Consider the following 18,985-nt stretch of genomic DNA (forward strand, 5'->3'; position numbering starts at 1 on the left):
TTTTCTAAAAGCTATGAATGGTTGGATTTAGGCCTCCTCCTCGATGAGCCATTAGCAATAGAAGTACGTTCCTTCCCATACACTTGGGAGAAATATGAATTCATATTCTTCAAGATTCTTGAGATGGCTGAGGACCTGATCGCCAATGAGATCTCTCGAGAGCAAGCTCTCAAATAGCAATTTCTCACCTTCTATAGCAAAATCAAAGTCTCTGCAACAACCAAGGAACTAGAAGAGCTGAAATAGTTAGCCGACTCCAACTCTTCCTTTCTGCAAAAATGGTATGCTCTATGTCTCCAATGGGAGCAAGAGGGTTGCTAAGCAAAGACGTGTAATCAAAACCTCTAAGTACGATCCAACATATGTGACTCCTACCTCATTCAGAGTATTGGCCATCATGCACAATCAACCTTTAGAAGAGCATGTTATGGCCCATCCCTATTTGGATCGACTCCTACCTAAGTAAGAATCATACAATGCTAGCAAGATGAAATCGCAACTTCCTAACCAATGTCCTGACCTACATTACACACATAGGCGTTAAGCCTCATAACATGGACCGCCATGCCCACTTAGAGTATAACCCATAGTTATATGCTTGGCTCATGAAGAAATAAGGCACAACAAGTTGGTACTTAATGCCCTTAACCCTGCATCCTCCAATCCAGGGAAGGATCTTCATCATTCCCATGGGGGAGGGGGTAAGCTGAAAAAGAAAACATGACTTGAACTTTAAAACTTCAAACCAAACTTCAAAAGTAAAATCTCGGCCTTTTGCTCTTCTGTGTGCGGACAATCAGCCTGTGATACCTTCACATAAGAAGGCAATGGACAGCCAATAGGCTTTACATCCTGCATGCAAAAGCGCTCAAGGACTTTATGAATGTACTCCCTTTGTGACAAGTAGAGGAGTCTTTCATAATGCCTGTCGCATCTAATGCGCATACCAAGTATGTGAGCGGCCTGTCCTAGATCTTTTATCTCAAAGCTCTTCTTGAGCTGAGCCTTAAGAGCATCTAGCTCATCATGAGCTTTCCCTACTATCAACATATCATCCACATAAAATCAATAAAGAATCATCACGAGCTTTCTTCGTGTAAAGACACGGATCCATAGCACTCCGGCTGTAGCCCTGTGACTGCATAAAGGCATCAAACTTATGATACCACTCCCTAGGTGCATGTTTCAAGCCATAAAGACTTTTCTTCAATTTGCACACTAGGTGCTCCCTGCCAGGTTCTGCAAAGCCCTTAGGCTGCTTCATATAAATCTCATCATGCAAGTCCCCATGTAAGAAAGTCGTCTTAGCATCCATCTAGTATAAATCCAAGTCAAGATGAGCAACCAAAGCCAAGACTAAGCATAGGGTGATCATCTTAACCACAGGAGAAAAGACCTCATCAAAGTCCATACCATGCTCTTGCTTAAAACCCTTTGCTACCAATCTAGCCTTGTATGCCGTCTTGGGGTGTCCAGGGGTACTTTTTAGCTTGTACACCCACTTGCATGGCAAAGCCTTTTTGCCCGTAGGCAAGGAAACCAAATCCCAAGTGTCATTCTTATGCAGGGAGTCTATCTCAGATTGCATAGCCCTCTCCCAGGAGTGACTATCACCCCTACGCATAGCCTCATCATAAGTGAAAGGCTCTCCTGCATCTGTAACCAAGACATAATGCATCAAGGGCTGGAATCTATTTGATGGACGTCTGTCTCTAGTAGACCATCTCACGGCAGACTCTGCTGCCTGCCCAGCTGCCTGTCCAATGCCCTGACCATGAGCATCTACTACAGCTGTAGGCTGTCCAACTGGCTGTGAGGGAGCTCTCGGCTTCTCCTGAAATATGACCCTACGGATCTCAACAGCTCTCTCAGGCTGCCTATGCATCTTGTCTTCATGGAAGACTACATCATGACTGCGGATGACTTTCCGCGTCTGCGGATCCCAGAGACGGTAACCCATCTCGCCTGCATCCCCATAACCAAGGAAAATGCATTTGACACTCTTGGGATCCAGCTTACTTCTCTTGTCCCTGGGCACATGGCAAAATGCCTCACATCCAAAGACACGGAGATGCGCATAAGAGGGGGGTTTTTCAGTCCATACCTCTTTGCAACCTGGAAATCCAAACCACTAGAAGGTTATATGTTTATGACATGCACAGCTGTACTAACTGCCTCAGCCCAAAAGCTCTGTGGTAGGCCTGCATGGCTAAGCATACTGCGTACACGCTCCTGGATGGTTCTATTCATCCGCTCAGTCAAACCATTCTGGGGAGGGGTGTAGGGGGCGGTCAACTGACGCTTAATACCCCTCTCATCACATAACTGCTCGAAAGCATGTGAGACATACTCACCTCCATTATCTGTCCTTAGACATTTTAGCATATACCCAGACTGGTTCTCAACCAATGCAAGCCATCCCTAAAACATAGCCAAGACATCGGATTTCAGCTTAATGGGATAAGCCCAAACTTTCCGTCTATGAACGTAACAAAATACTTTGCACCACCCATAGACTGACAAGGCATGGGCCCACAGACATCAGAATGTACCAATGCCAAGGGCTCACTCATGCGTGGCCTACCAGACTTCTTATGTGTAGACCTAGTCTGTCTGCCATAAAGACAATGCTCACATGAATCAAAACATGCATAATCAAGGGGCAGTAAGTATTGCAAACTAGAAAGCATTTTCATTCCCTTCAAAGACATATGGCCCAAACGAGCATGCCAAAGAGATACATGTGGGATAGAACCCACAGACAAAACATGATCAAGGGAAGAAGCTGATACAATCAAGGGGTAGAGACTGCCAGCCTTGGCACCTCTCGCAATCACAAGTCTGCCACGAGTGATCTTCCATGCAGAGTCTCCAAAAGATACATGATAACCTGTGTCATCAAGCTGTCCAGCTGACATGAGACTGTGTGTCAAAGCAAGTACATGATGTACATCCTGCATAACAAAATTGCTGCCAGAAGGAAACTGTAGCCTAATATCACCAATGCCCACAATATCAAGAGAGTTGTCATCACCCAAGCGCACAGTACCCGAAACAGTACTATATGAATGAAACCACTCTCGACAAGGTGTCACATGAAAGGATGCACCTGAGTCCAAGAGCCAACACTGTGCATACATAGAGTGTATCTCTATCATCTGCGAAGCACTAGAAGAAGCTGCAAGGATATAATCATCATCATCAACATCTTCAGGTTGCATAACATTGATCTCTTCAATTTTAACACTGGACTTTGCACGCACTATGCTGCGATCAAAAGACTTATCATGCACTTTGTCTTTCCCCTTATCTTTGCGCCTTTCATTGCGCAATTCATGGCATTGTGGCCTAATATGGCCCTTTTTCCCACAATGGTGACAAGTAACATTTGCATTCCTGCCACAGGATTTGCTACGTGACTTTCCACAAGACTTGGACCGAGATTTTTAAGAATCCCGTCCACGAGCACTGCAACTGCCATGCTTTCCATATCCATCATTCTTGCCTCTAACTATCATAGCATGCGACACACGAGAGGCATCCAAATTCTTACGATTAACCTCTTCTTGCAGAAGAGCACTCTCAACATCAGATAATTTCAAGGTAGCAGTAGAGGCACATAATGCAGTGCGGAATACATCCCATGACTCATTAAGAGTACCAAGCAAGAAAAGAGGAGTGACATCCTCTGCAAAAGGGATGTCCTACAAAGTCAAGTTCTTGAGTATAGCATGGAACTGGCTCAAGTGAACAGACATAGTCACATTCTCCTTCATGCATAGATCCATAAGCTGCTTCAGCCAATACATCTGACTCACTGGACTTTTCTTGTCATAGAGATTTTTTATCTTTTCCCACAACTGTCATGCACTCTATTCTTCCTCAAAGACATTATAGTGAACATGTTCTGTTAGAGACAATACAATAGTGGACTTGCATAACTCATCAAGCTCAAGTCATTCCTCAACTGGCATAGTTGCAGGCGGATGCCCGCTTGACCTCAAAGGTTTGATCTGCGATTTTTGCACCAACACCTGCCAAATCTAGCTCTTCCAATAAGAGTAATTCGTACCATCAAGCTTAGTGCTATTGAAAATAGCATGATCAGTGGACGAAATCGCCATAGTGCAGACTGGAAGACTGTAGACAGTTCAAAACTGCTTGTTGTTTACTGCAAAAAATGATCAAAAAATCACCAAAATCAAGGAAAAATGACAAGAAAAGTGAAACCAAAACTGCTGTCCACCAAGTACTAGTGAAAGTACATCATTTCAGAGTATTTCAGTATGAAAAATCCGTGTCAGTCCATATATATATGCTTGCTATATATATGGTTGCTATAATAAATTTCAGATTTCAATAAAAGAGAGCTAACAGTGTCAAAATCGAATCCCAAGGCAATCAGATATTGCCATGACCAAAGCCGGCATCATGCGGGCATAGCATAAGCATATGACAGTCGATAAGCATAAATCCAACACCCAAGTATGTCATACAAACATCTGCCAGTGAGTAGACACACCCCCCAGTCAACGGGGCAAAGTGTTCCTGCCACTACCAAAACTTAACACAAGTAGGTGTCAGTTCACAAAGATACGGATCCAAAACTGAGACTTAGCTCATAAGCATACAGTGAACCAAGACATATGATGTATCATCCCAAAAGGTAAGAAGTCCCAAAGTCTCAAGTGTCTGTAACTGCTCAATGGCATGTAACGGCTCAATGCATAAAAGTACCGCCTGCTCAATGTCTGATAAGCATTCAAGAATGCTCCCACTGGCACAAAAGTCATATATACGAGCTCAAGAGCTCAAGCCAAGGCAAGACACAGTGCCAATGACATATGTCCAAGACAATACATCAATAGTACATCTCGAACATGTAGGCAGTAGAGCATCCGTATGTAGCATCCATAAGCATGTAAGACATCAAATACATCCCAATCCAAACTCTGACAAGCCAAGTAACATCCAAGACTACTCCATATAATCCAAAATGCATCCAAGGTGGAGCTTCAATGAGCACTCAAGCTCAAGGTATGCATAGGATAATCACCCGTGACATGAGCATCAAGCTGTAGGCAACGAGTATGCATAAACCCAAGAAGCATCACTGTCAAAGCATATATCAATATCAATAAGTGCGGGCTAAAATAAGCTCAAACTTCCAAAAGCATCTGGATTCAATGACAAGCTCAAAGTCATCCCTCAATGATCAATACATCATAGCATAACCCAAGACATACATCCAGAACCAATAGACATATGTCAAAGCATGAAAGATAGCTTCAGCCCAAGAGTATTCAGCACGCATTTACTGTTTTAAAGTGTGTATTTCCAGTCCCAAAATCAGGCCAAAATCATAGCATTACATGTAGCTTCAATCCCCCAATCAATTGGGATGCAATAGGCATCAAACTGGTTATGTAATCATGCCCAAACAAGTATAGGCATACAAATATATGCTATCTCAGACCTAAAATCTGTTCCATAAGATTCTGTCATCAAAATTTGGCAAATCCGACATCACCATCACATCCGGAGCATGCCAAAACCCCAACTTAGACTCTTATCTTGCCTGAATCGGATTCCGAATGCCCGAGATATGACAAAAAGAGTGATTTTTGGGCCAGCTTTTGAAACAATCGCAAAAAAACGTGAGCTAGCTAGAGGGGTCTGCTGTCCCACGTGTCAACAATGGGGCCCAAAGGGGGCACAAATGAGGGCCAAAGAAGGCCTACACCAAGCCTCAGCAAGCCTTGATAGGCTGGAAGCAAGATCCAGGTGAAGGAAACTCCAAGAGGTGTAAGCTATGGCTGCCCACAACTTGTTTACAGCTTGTGAGACCTGAGAACTGAAGTAAAACTCTGAAATAATGAAGCAATACCTCAATGTCAATGCCCTGATGGTGCCTCAATAGGCCAAGAAGAAGTTCGAGAAGTCGGGGAGTAACGGGAGCTCAAGAGAATGAGCTATGGCTGCCGAGAAGAAGACCCAATGCGAGTGGGGAGTCGATGGGAAGCTGAGAATGCCACGAACCAAGCTCAAGAGTCGGGGAACCGAGCTCTGATATCAATTGAAAGGAAGAGAAGGACCGAAGCTTAGACTCGAGAGCTATGGCGGGAGAGCAAGAGCAAGAGAGAGAGAGAGAGAGAGAGAGAGAGAGAGAGAGAGAGAGAGAGAGAGAGAGAGAGAAGAAATGGAAACTCCAACAGTCACAATGTGTGACCGGGCCTTCCTTTATTCAAACTGTCACTAAAAGAATAAAGAATAAAGTGACAATGAGACGAGCGCCTGCCACCTGTAGTGTGTAGTGGCGGTGACTGTTAGTGTAGTAATACACGGGCAGCTAGGCGGAGGCGCCTTTACCCCCAACATCTCTCTCTCTCATAATAAATTGTGTTCACATTGGACACATTTTTATCTTACTATCGTAGTTATTTTTAAACCCATTTTTTACTTTCTTGAAACCTTGTTTCTAGCTACTTGGGATGCTTCTATTTAGCACAATGCATTATAATGTGCTCTTTTAGTGACATGATGCGATTTAATTAGGTTTTTAAGTCAATCCATCAACACTCTCATTTTCTTTCCTCTGTGATAATATACCATGAGGATAGTAATTGGAACATTGGATTGATGCCATTCACCCCTCCACCATCATCTATTTTTCTTTGGTATGTGTTACATGTTATCTTATATGAATTTTCCATCCCTTGTGTGGACCAAACTCCGATGCTTTCCTTTTCTACAAAGTATGGCCCCTGTAGCTTGAGGATATGCTAAAAAGGCACACATCACACATGAAAAAAAAATATCCAAAAATAATACATGCAAATAGTATGCTTCTGGAGTCTTGACTTATCATTTACCATGTAATATGTGACACCCATCATAGTCTTGTAACCTACAAAGTGCAACATTTCCTTCCTCATCGATAGGTATTGAAAGAAAAGCCATGGCATTGATTCCTCCAAAGCAAGGTTTCTTTAGTAAGTACCAATTTTTTCTTCTCTTCTAATTATTTTCAATCATTACTAGATGCTTATGTAGAATGATCTTTGATAGTACTCGCTCCGCATTCTTATACATTACAATGGCTTCTTTCTCCAACTACATTCTATATGCAAGGCAAATATATTCATACACAATTTTCTCAATAACCCTAATAAAAGCATGTGACACGCAACAATGAACACAATCCAATGGAACGTTGAAGATAGGCTTCCATGTGGGATCTTCTTTATCACATGTCAATGTCACTCTGCCACTTCTTCTTCCCATTCTTTCCATCCACCCTCTCTATCAAGCGGTATAGGTATGTAAATCTTGTATTTGCACCATTCAATATTCCACACATGTATTTCAAAGTCTCCAAGTCTCCCACAAGATATTATTCAACCACATATTTACCATTTGACTGACAACATTTCACCATGTTCTTGGTGACCAATGATCTTTGGAATACTTATACACATGAAGAAGAGATGTAGCACCTCAAAGAGTTCCTTGGAAACTTCAAATGCAACAAATCACAATACATGGTGCTTTGATTGAACACTGAAGTTCCATGGGTTATTTTTATCAAATTGTAAGGCTTTGTTCATCAAAGCGGCACTAACTCTTTCGAGCTTTACTCCTTTGACAATCTCACTTTCATCCAATTTTATGACCACATTTACTTAGCTTTAGCAAGTCCCATTTAACTGTACTCACGGTCTAAGTACCCTAGTTGTGATTTTTTATGCTGAATCTCACTTCATGAACACCAACAAAACTACTACAATTCAGGCTATGGCATCCAAACTATCGACAACCAATGTACTACCCTAAGTGATGTGGTTTCATGCTACACAACATTTGTCGATGCAAATATGGTGTTGGTTGCTAACCAACCAAGCCAATGTCTTTCTAACAGCCAACGCTTCTTGTCTATTGCCTATTACTGCACCTCACAATCGTCAAGAGCTCCTTTCCATCCCAATGTTTAGTGCAAAAAAAGGGTATTGCCCTACATTTTCTCCTATAGAGCCTTTTCAATCAAGCACAACCTCCAATTGCTTGATCATTGTATTTGGGTCCCTCTTTCATGCAAGATTGACTCTGATTTGCATTGCCGTATTAGGAAGGTGAGCAGTGGTGCTTTCTTAAGGCTTTCCAGCATATTCTATGATGGGACAGATTCATGCTAAGCCTACAAAATGCTTTGGAAAACTTTGTTGTCTTGGTTCGTCTTTCATGCAGGATTGACCCTGTGATTTGCATTGCTGTATTAGAAAGGTGAACAGTGGTGCTTTCTTGAGGCTTTCCAACATATTCTATGATGGGACAGCTTCATGCTAAGCCTATAAAGTGCTTTGGAAAACTTTGTTGCCTTGGTTCGTATACCATCCTCCCGCCTATCTGCTAGAGCTACTCACCCTCTTTGCATTCAGCTGTGCATCAGCCATTGTCAAATCCTTTATCATCTGATTGTCAGTGGAGCTGCTGCATGCCCCTTCTTGCCAGGTGTAGAAGTTTTTGAAGATTATGAAGCTACAACTTGAAGTTGATATGCATCTTTCAGTTCTACAAGCAAGTTTTGGAGCACTCATTTTGAAGCTGGTCCTTCAGCAAGCTACCTGAGGGTGGGCAATGCCTATTCTTTCAATGAGACACGGATACCTGGTTTCTCAGAGTACCCAAGGTGTAGGTATCTCTACCTAAGAACTGACAGAACTTACCTCAGTCTGGGAACATGAGAGTGCCCAGGGTTGAGGTTTTTCCTTTTTGGCGTTGGCATTTGAGACCACTTAGCCACCTACTTTTTGTGAGCTCAAACAAGAACAGCAAACACAAATGCAAAAGCCTATATGGTATGCCATGTTGAGGCCAACCTTCAGAAGTCGTCACTTGGCTAATATGTTTGGCATGCCTGGGCACCATCTATCAGCAACATCAACCCAGTCCTGAAATGTGATGCGCACAGTGCATGTGCACACGCGCGCGCGCACACATGTAGTTAGGCCAACTCAACATTGAAAACAACTGTGAATCCACTCTTCTTGCCATCAGCTACACAACCAAATGTTTTCTTATTATACATGAAAGACTTACAAACAACCGACAGTGATTGAAATACAAGAGAGAGCTCTTCTTCACAAGGTATGAGGAGAGAAATTTCCCTTGATAATTTCACCCCAATTGCAACCATATCTTATGAACTGCATTATTCCTCAGGGTATAAACAGGACTCTTTACAAGTAATTGGAATGTAACTAGTCCTTGAATGTTGTACAAACTCCATTACATGCACAATGATTTGTTTGAAGAGGCAATGAAGACCATCCTTGTCCAAAGGAGATACTTGTGTAGCATAGAGGATTTGACAAGCGTTGGTGTGCCCGTAATATATGATCATGTTTTGTTACAGACTTGAGATAAGGATGTGCTTTTATAGAGCCCATAAGGGATGCCTGGATGCTACATGGATTGAAAAGCTAAAGCCCATTTGGATTGGGCAAAAATCAATGAATACATTTGGTAAGCATACAAAGCCCAAGCCATCATCTGATGACGTAAAGGCCCGCCTTGTCTGTAATGCTGAGATCCTATCGAAGATCTGCCACTTGATATTTTAATGTCGAACTCAGAAAGACATGGCTACACTGCTCATAGATTGGATTCCCGTCAGATGGCTGATCATGAGCATGAAATCCCCGCAATGGGCACTTTTGGATAGCTTTCACACCAGTAGGATCAGATAACCGAAAGATGCCATATTTCCTGCAGACAAACACTTCTTTATACAATGGCTGCCTCTGTAATACTGGACAAACTGGTTTGATATTTCTATCCACAAGAATGTACCTTCTGTCATCTCTTGGAGCCATCACAATGGCAATGGCCTCTGGTAACATCACCTGTAAAATTGTGATGCAGCGTAAACCAAACAAAACAGGGCCGCAAAGACAATAAGCAATCAATAATGAAAAGAACAAGAGCATTAAGTTGTCTAAACTCTCAAATGTAGCTCAACCATTTGTAAATTGCCTCTAGAAAATATGAATTGCTACATATGTTATACACATAAAAAGAAACATTGCTACATTAGGTCACCCTCCTTGCTGAAGTGATACAAAAGTAATGACTACAGTGAAGAATTTGACCTGGTAAGAATAATGAGTGTGAAGATCAACCGAGGACATGAAGCACGATTGTGTAGGGTGTGTCTGAAATTTCACATATCATGAATAAGTCCCTCAACCCATAAAATAGCACCCGTAAAAAAATATCAGGCATGTAAATGCATAGTGTGAAACACCCCCAAACTTATCCTTACATGAATCCATCCCAGTTGAAAGAGCCCACGTTTATCTTGCCAGTCGAAGATCTCCTCTTCATTAACTGTTTGACACTGTCAAAAAAACATATTCTGAATAGGGAACACCACCCTCTTCTTTCAAAAAGCTAGCCACTGGACATATTTTCCACTTGTGATATATATTTCTAAGACTGTAACCTTGTAGTTTATCACCTACAGCAACACAACTTCTTTGGAAGAGGAAGAACGTAAGTTGTTTCTTATACTCCCCAAAAGATTATTAACAATTCAGAATAAACCCCTTGATGGAAATTAGAATCTCATTTATGGAATCCTCAGTTTCTCCATGCAGTTCTTCACAGAAATTGATGTTAGAGGCCAGCCACAAAGTCACAGAGCAATAAGAGATGCAATTTTTTCATGCTTTCTAATACGATGGTAGAGGTGCGGCTTTTGTGGACTGCAGCAATAGGCAAGAACTTCCATTTACTGATGTTGTTGCAGGCACAAGACAAACTGACCTCCAAAGGCTCCAGCAAGCCTTTCCTTCAGTCACATGGAATCACGACCACTATGGCTATTCTTAATCTGCAGAACTTAAGCGTCTTGTATACTTGTGGCATAGGTACCTGTTCGGCAATGTTCAAGCCTGGAAATCTACATCCTGCCATTGTATGGTCACAAACCTGCAGACACAAGTTTGGGACTGTTTTTGGCCCTTAATTGGGCCAAGCCGCAGTAAAAACAGGCCAATGGTAGTTTTTCTACAAATTCAGTACTAAGCAGAACTGGATTGAGTGGCTGACAGATCCTGTAGCAGAGATAATCGCACGTAATGACACATCACAGCCATATTATTAAGAGCCTGTGGCAAAAACGGATTTCGTTCCAATGCTTGGAAGTAATATTCCAAGGCTTTTGCGTGTTTGCCATTACTTGTATGAATAAGGCCCACATTATAAAGTATGTAACTTCGATCATAAGGATCAGTCTCTAAATGCATCGCTCTGTAATAGCTTTATAATGCGGGGGGTACGGACCTTCACAGGACTTCATGGTAAAGCCTGTCATGAGGCACAAAAAGGCACAGCGGAATGGCATACAAGATATACCAATAAGGAATCTTTGTATTCATGATATCGAAAGATACAACATTGAGCCACATCTCAGGACTACACCCTCGTGACGCTGCACATATGAGGGTTCACCACTAAGTATAGGGAATCACACGTAGAGTGGAAACCAAGCTAAGCTCAGAGTCACAACTACTCCCTATATAGGTGTTTCTAGCTCCTACGCCAGGGTATAGCTACAAAGCCCATATCCTTACACTCACCCCCGCGTAATGAATTGCCGTCCTCAGCAATTAAGGGTGATTTCTTGACTCTTTCCGGGGCCTTAACACAACTTATACTATCAAGCTGGTCAATGTCTGCCAGTCTAGGACTGACTCCTTAGCAGGATCTTAACGCAACCTTTTCTATCAAACTGGTCAATGTCTGCCACACTATAACTTGGGGGTCTAAACACACCTTATGCTATCAAGCTGGCCAAGGTCTACCCATCTAGACTTAGTTCCTTTTTTGTTTTTTGCATTCTAGTCCACCCTCAACTCAATTACATTTGAGGAGTGGAGGCTTCATGGTCCTCACTTGAGGTGGCTTGGTACTTATGGCTCTGCATGCCAAGCTTTGTAGGTGCGATCCCAAGTTGTTGCGCTATTGGGGTCAAGGCGTGGTGGCGCGGTTGTTGCCATGTTGTGCTACACCTTAAGGAAGACAATCCATTGAGTTACTCCTTGCACCGGGCCTCCCTTTCTTCTTGTCGTCGCCTTGGGTCTCTTGGTTCATTTGCCAAGACGCTTTGCCCTCATCTCCAAGTCAAGTACTTGGGCAGTTTTCATTGGCCTCTTTGCCGGATCTTTCTTGCTTGCTTTGTACTTAGACAAGCTAGTTGGTGTAGCTTGCCTTCTCGCACAGAAGGTCCAGTCTTGGTGCATGGCACCTCTTTGGCTCTTCTTAGCCTCATTTGGAGTTGAGGTTCTTGGTGGGGAATGGACTAAGTCGTCACACTTAAACCGGATTTTGATTTGCGGAAGTAAAGGTATCCTTGAAGCTCTTGGGGTGACGCCCATCTGTGTGGTGCTTGGTGTGTCACAGATCCATAGGATCAAGATGACACCTCCTTGCACTGCTTGCGGCCTTAGTGCCAAGATCTCAATCTTTGTTAGCATTGAGTATAGTCCCAATGGGCTCCATAGACCAAAGACATTCACCTTAAGAGTGAGTTGGAGAGTTCTCAAAGGCTTAACTAGCAAGGTTCCCTTCCATGGCACTAAGTTACCTTGGCTGGACCATATTTCGAGCACTCCCTCATGCTCTCCCTTCTTTGAGGCTTTGTCCTCTGACTTCTCGTTTCCAAGCTCATAAGGGTTCGCCTCTTCGGGCTCAAAGACGTAGCCAATGACTCCATTGCTGAATATAAAATATGCTACATAGTTTAAAAACAAAGTTAGTTACAAATCTTATATGACTTAGACAATGAAGAAACATAGCAACTTCTTACCATATAAAATACGAACTTCTTACTATATAGTGAGTGAAGTGTTAATTATTCTAAGCTTTTGTCATTACCGTTTTGACTCACGTTTTGAAAAGGTTCAATTGGTCTTTTGAAGTCTTTGAGATTATCATATTTCCGATCAATTTTATCACAATAAAATATTATTTTATCTAATATTTTCAAAACTTTGCCTTTTTTGTTCCAAGCCTGTCTATTATTAACATGATCCTTGGTTCCTACTTTGATCCGATTTGGCTGGGATGGAATGTGGCCTTGGATCAAAAGTTGGGGTTGCTTCGTCCTTAGCCACAAGTTGAGTTTGGGGGGTTTTGGAGGCATCTTCATTCTCATCTCTCACCCTAGCTCTGTTGGCTTGCCTCCGTTTCTTGGCATTTGCTTTCGCCTTCTTTGTCTCATTCTCATTCTCTTGCTTCTCTATCTTTTGCTCTTTTTCTTCCTTCTTGTCTTCTATCTTTTCTTCTTTGGCCTTTCTACCTTGATCTATCTTTTCTTTGGCCTTCCTACCTTGATCTATCTTTTCTTGCTCTTCTTACTCTAGTCTAACTTCTTTCTTTGGCTTCCTAGCTGTTGACATATCGAGCTCCACTCGTGATACGCCAGGGTGACCGTTGTATATTTATGTCACCGACTTGTCAGTTGCAGACGCGGTTGGTACACCGCCCATGAATAATAGCTACATGATAGCTATCCTTATCTACTCTAGTTCGTGGCTCAGTTAGTATGCCACCTTAGTTAGTTGAGTTTGGTTTGAGACCCATATATAGGGTTCTTCTATTTCTTTGTACTTGAGTTCTTTTGGCTTACACAACTAAGAAGAGGAAAACTGTTTTCAGCCTCCACCCTTGTGTGTCTTCCCCCATTGTGCAAGCAAGAAAGCTTCAAGCGAGACTCCTTCCTTCTCTCCCACAATCTTGACATGGTATCAGAGCCTTGTTCGTGGTAAGGAGCTCAAGAAAGCAAGCCAAGCTCGCGGTGGTCTGGTAAGAGGAGCAGTGTTGCTTTCATCTCCTATTTTGGGAGCAGATCTCTGCAGGTAGCACAGCCGGAAATTGCAGGAGTGCATTGTCTCAGGTTGAGACGCCCTTCGCGGTGAAGCAAGAGGGCAGTATATGCTGCGGGGAAGGGCTTAAGCCCTCGGCGACCTTGTTTTTTTTATTTGAGGCCATTTCGGGGCCTGTTTTGCAGACGGAAGTTTTCTGCACGCACTCAAGAAAAGGCTCAGTTTTATGCTGTGCGACCACTGTTCTACAGGTCGGTGAAAAGTTACTGTAGAAATTGCATCGTATGCTTGTGCGCAGAGACATTGGGAGTTTCAGAATCATCCTTGGTTCCTGTTTATGCAAAATCGTCACTAGGAAGTGACTGTGTGGTCAAATACCACTTTCGCCAGTTTTGCAGATTTGCCCTTGTGAGGGTGAAGCTGTGTTTTTTGCAGTGACAGAATTTCTTGCAGTATTCTGTAATGGCGTCTGATTCTCTTTCACAGATTGTCACTGAAAAGCTTGACAAGAACAACTTCCAGGCATGGAAGTTTAGAATGACGAATTTCCTTATGGGAAAAGGATATTGGGAATTTGTTGCAGGAAATGAAGAAGAACCAGTTCTTCCTGATGTTCCCAATCAACAACAAATGCAGGCATTTAAAACATGGCATGAGAGAGCCAGGAAAGTTATGTATTGGCTGTCTATCAGTATTTCAGACTCTATGATTGTGCATATTCAGGATGCAAGTACGCCAAAGGAGGCATGGGATACTTTGTCAAAAATGTATAGCACAAATACGCAAGCCAGGAAAATGCAGCTCAAGCAAGAGTTGCATAATGTGCAAAGAGAAAGTATGAGCATCAACGACTACCACATGAAGGTGAAGAAGATTGCAGATGCACTTGCTTCCATTGGGTCGCCAGTGGAAGATGATGATTTAGTTTCCGTGACCTTGAATGGTCTAGGAAAGGATTATGCACAGTTTCGGACATCCATTTCAGTTCGTGAAAGATTTCCTGATTTTGAGGAGTTGATTGCTCTTCTAATTTCTGAGGAACAGAGAAATGGTGGTGCATCTTCTTCAGGAGGAACTTCAAAAGAAGCTGTCTTCTACTCAAATGCTGGAAGAGGTAGAGGCAGAGGTAGAGGAGGCCGATTTGGAGGCCGTGGCAGAAATCAGAATATGCAGCAAACTCAAGAAAACCAGTCCTATGGAGGAGGACGTGGTAACTCTAGAGGCAGGGGGAGCCAAAGAGGTCGTGGTGGATGGCAAAGAGGCCACAATGCAAACAGTAATGTTGAATGCTACTATTGTGGTAAAATGGGTCATATGGCTAAAGACTGCTATAAAAAGCAGAATGACATCATGAATGGAAAACTGCAACAAGGGAATTATGCATCTTCTAGTAGACAGGGTGATGACAGAAATGAGCATTTGTTCATGGTGCAGCACATGAACAATTCTATGACAAGTGCAGAAGAAAGCAATGATGTATGGTATGTTGACTCAGGTGCATCAAACCACATGACAGGTCATGCAGAATGGATGGAGGATGCAAGGAAAATGGAAAAACCAGGATTTGTGGAGACTGGTGATGATACTGCACATCCTATTGTGCAGATTGGAAAAATTCCCTTGTCTATGCAGGGTGGGAAAAAGAAATACCTGTCCGATGTATTTCATGTCCCGAATATTACCAAGAATCTGGTTTCAGTGGGTCAAATGGTTGAACAGGGCTTGCAGGTCAAATTTAATCCTCATGGATGCTTTGTTGAGGATATGAAAAATAAAGGTCGCTTGATAGCAAAAGGAAAGAAGAAGGGCAGAATGTTTACATTGGATGCAGACATGTCTGAATTGAGTGCAGCAATGTTTGCACATGGGACCGGTGTAGTTGCAGATATTGATATCTGGCATAAACGCATTGGTCATGTTAATGTACAGCGACTTAAATCAATGCAGGCCCAAAATATTGTTGCAGGATTGCCCAAATTCAAGGTTGCAGAAATGCATAAGGTATGTGAAGCCTGTCAGTTTGGAAAACAGGCAAGGAAACCATTTCCTAGACATGTTCAAGAGAGTGAGAAGCCACTGGAATTAATTCACTCTGATGTGTGGACAACTAAAGCTGCATCTCTTGGAGGCTGTCATTATTTTGTCAGTTTTATTGATGACTATAGCAGAAAAGTTTGGGTGTATTTTATGAAAAAGAAAAGTGAAGTTTTTGGGCATTTCAAAACTCTTAAAGCTATGGTTGAAAAAGAAACAGGCTTGCAGATAAAATGCCTAAGGTCAGATGGAGGGGGAGAGTACCTCTCAAATGAGTTTGCAAAGTTCTTGCAGGAGCATGGCATAAAGCAACAATATTCATGCAGTTATACCCCACAACAAAATGGAATTGCAGAAAGGAAAAACAGGCATATTGGAGAGGTATCTCGTGCCATGCTCAATGAAAAAGACTTGCCAGATTTTTATTGGGCTGAAGCAGTTGCTACAGCAGTCTACATTATGAACAGGACTCCCACTGCAGCAATACATGGAATGACTCCAGAGGAGAGGTATACTGGTAGGAAACCAGATATTTCTCATTTGAAAATTTTTGGTTGCATTGCCTATGTACATGTGCCAGATGAGCTGAGATCCAAGTTGGATCCAAAAGCTGAGAAGTGCATCTTTATTGGTTACTCTCTGCAGCAAAAAGGGTATAGATGCTATAACCCTTCTACTCGTAAGTTTACAGTGAGCAGAGATGTTGTTTTTGATGAGATGAGTAGCTGCTATAGACCAGTAAATGTGATTGATGATGAAGATGCACAAAATGGTAATGCTACACAGAATTCACAGCAGCAGTCACAAAATATTAGTGGACCTGGAGCGTCCTCTAGCAGTGGTTCACATTCTTCGCCATGGACAGGCAGATTGAGATCAGGAGAATATTCTCAAAGCAATGCAGATAGTGGTATGCAGGTATCACGAAAAGGAAAAGAGAAGGTTGATCAGCCCATGTTTGATGTGAATGCAGGTCACTCTTATGTGGATGGTGAATCCAGTGGCTCAGAACAGAGCATTGATGATGAGTTGGGTATTCCTTCTATTGTTACACCTTGAGTAAGGAAGACCATGGATGTTTTGAGAGCACCTGGGAGTGAACCTACTTTGCGCAGGTCTACAAGAGCTAGGTATCCTGTGGATAGGCTGAAATATGATGGATTTACAGCCATTCACTATGCATATATGGTCAAAGTGATACAGGAACCAGAACCCACATCTTTTGAGCAAGCCATGGGAAAAGAAAAATGGAAGAAAGCCATGGATGAAGAAATGGATGCCTTGGAAGCAAATGCTACATGGGAGTTAGTACCTTTGCCTAAAGGTAAGAATGCAATTGGCTGTAAGTGGGTTTATAAGGTGAAGCACAATGCTGATGGTTCTGTGAACAGATACAAGGCAAGATTAGTAGTCAAGGGGTATGCACAAACATATGGCATTGACTATGAAGAAACATTTAGTCCGGTTGCAAGGATGGCAACCGTAAGAGCAGTCATTGCTATGGCTGCATCAAAGGGATGGTCTTTACATCAGATGGATGTAAAGAATGCCTTCTTGCATGGTGATTTGCAAGAAGAGGTCTATATGGAGCAGCCACCAGGTTATGTGCATGCTGTTCATCCTGAGTTTGTTTGCAGGTTGAAGAAAGCCTTGTATGGCTTGAAGCAAGCACCTAGAGCATGGTCTGACAAGATAGGACAGTATCTTGTCACTATTGGCTTTCAGATTTCCAAGGCAGATTTCTCACTTTATGTGAGAAAAACAGAGAAAGGTATTATGCTGCTTGTCATTTATGTTGATGATTTGATTATGACAGGTGACAGTGATGAAGATATCCTTCATGTGAAAATGCTATTGAAGCAGAAGTTTGAGATGAAGGATTTGGGAGAGCTGCGTTATTTCTTGGGCATTGAGGTGATTAGATCACCAAGTGGGATACAGCTCTTGCAGAGGCAGTATGGATTGGACATGCTGTCCAAATATGGGATGACAGGCTGTAAGCCTATTTCAGTTCCTTTGGAGCAAAATGTGAAGCTGAGCACAGATGCAGGTGAGCTTCTAGAAGACCCTACTATGTACAGACGCATAGTAGGAAGTTTGATTTATATGACTATTACCAGGCCAGATTTGAGCTATGCTGTTGGATTGGTAAGTCAGTTTATGCAGGCTCCAAGGAAACCACATTTGGATGCGGCTAGACGCATACTTAGGTATGTGAAGTCCACATTGCAGTATGGACTATTTTATGAGACTGGGGTTCAGATACAGTTGCATGGATACACTGATGCTGATTGGGCTGGTAGTATTTCTGATAGACGATCTACCAGTGGATATGTGTTCTCTTTTGGGAGTGCTGCAGTCACTTGGAGCAGCAAGAAACAGCCTACAGTTGCCTTGTCGAGCACAGAGGCTGAGTACAGGGGTGCAGCAATGGCTGCATGTGAGGTAGCTTGGTTGCATATGCTACTTTATGATATGCATCAGTCTACAGATGGGCCAGTTGTCATTTATTGTGACAACATGAGTAGTATACACTTGGCAAATAACCCAGTCTATCATGCTAGAACAAAGCACATTGAGGTGCATTATCACTATGTGCGAGAGAGGGTTTTACTAGGTCTTATTGATCTAGTTTATGTCAGCACAGAAGATCAGGTAGCTGACATATTTACGAAGGCATTGGGTGCAGAGAAGCTGCGCAAGTTCAGAGACCTGCTTGGTGTGCAGGAATTGGGATTGAGCTCGAGGGGGAGTGTTGACATATCGAGCTCCACTCGTGATACGCCAGGGTGACCGTTGTGCATTTATGTCACCGACGTGTTAGTTGCAGACGCGGTTGGTACACCGCCCCTGAATAATAGCTACACGATAGCTATCCTTATCTACTCTAGTTTGTGGCTCAGTTAGTATGCCACCTTAGTTAGTTGAGTTTGGTTTGAGACCCATATATACAGGGTTCTTCTATTTCTTTGTAAGAGAGTTCTTTTGGCTTACACAACTAAGAAGAGGAAAACTGTTTTCAGCCTCCACCCTTGTGTGTCTTCCCCCATTGTGCAAGCAAGAAA

General features: G+C 42.6%; 1 protein-coding gene across 2 annotated transcripts in view; it reads right to left on the bottom strand.

Annotated features, from left to right (window-relative positions):
• Nucleotides 1-9,092: 9,092 nt before the first annotated feature.
• The window catches only part of LOC148015180 (AMSH-like ubiquitin thioesterase 3), a 59,810-nt gene continuing 49,917 nt past the window's right edge, over nt 9,093-18,985 (bottom strand). The window contains exons 11-14 of one of the 2 annotated variants that reach the window (XM_087665098.1): nt 10,322-10,396; nt 10,149-10,211; nt 9,850-9,902; nt 9,093-9,765 (exon numbers count right to left, since the gene is read on the bottom strand). In XM_087665098.1, the coding sequence (XP_087521224.1) occupies nt 9,591-9,765; nt 9,850-9,902; nt 10,149-10,211; nt 10,322-10,396 (366 nt within the window). In that variant the 3' untranslated portion in view covers nt 9,093-9,590. The remainder of the gene's footprint in view (nt 9,766-9,849; nt 9,903-10,148; nt 10,212-10,321; nt 10,397-18,985) is intronic. The other variant, XM_087665099.1, reaches the window with a different exon arrangement.

This window comes from Lygodium microphyllum, chromosome 24 (genome assembly GCF_053477565.2).
Source record: "Lygodium microphyllum isolate KBCC chromosome 24, Lygodium_microphyllum_v1.1.10, whole genome shotgun sequence".
Lineage (NCBI taxonomy): Eukaryota > Viridiplantae > Streptophyta > Polypodiopsida > Schizaeales > Lygodiaceae > Lygodium > Lygodium microphyllum.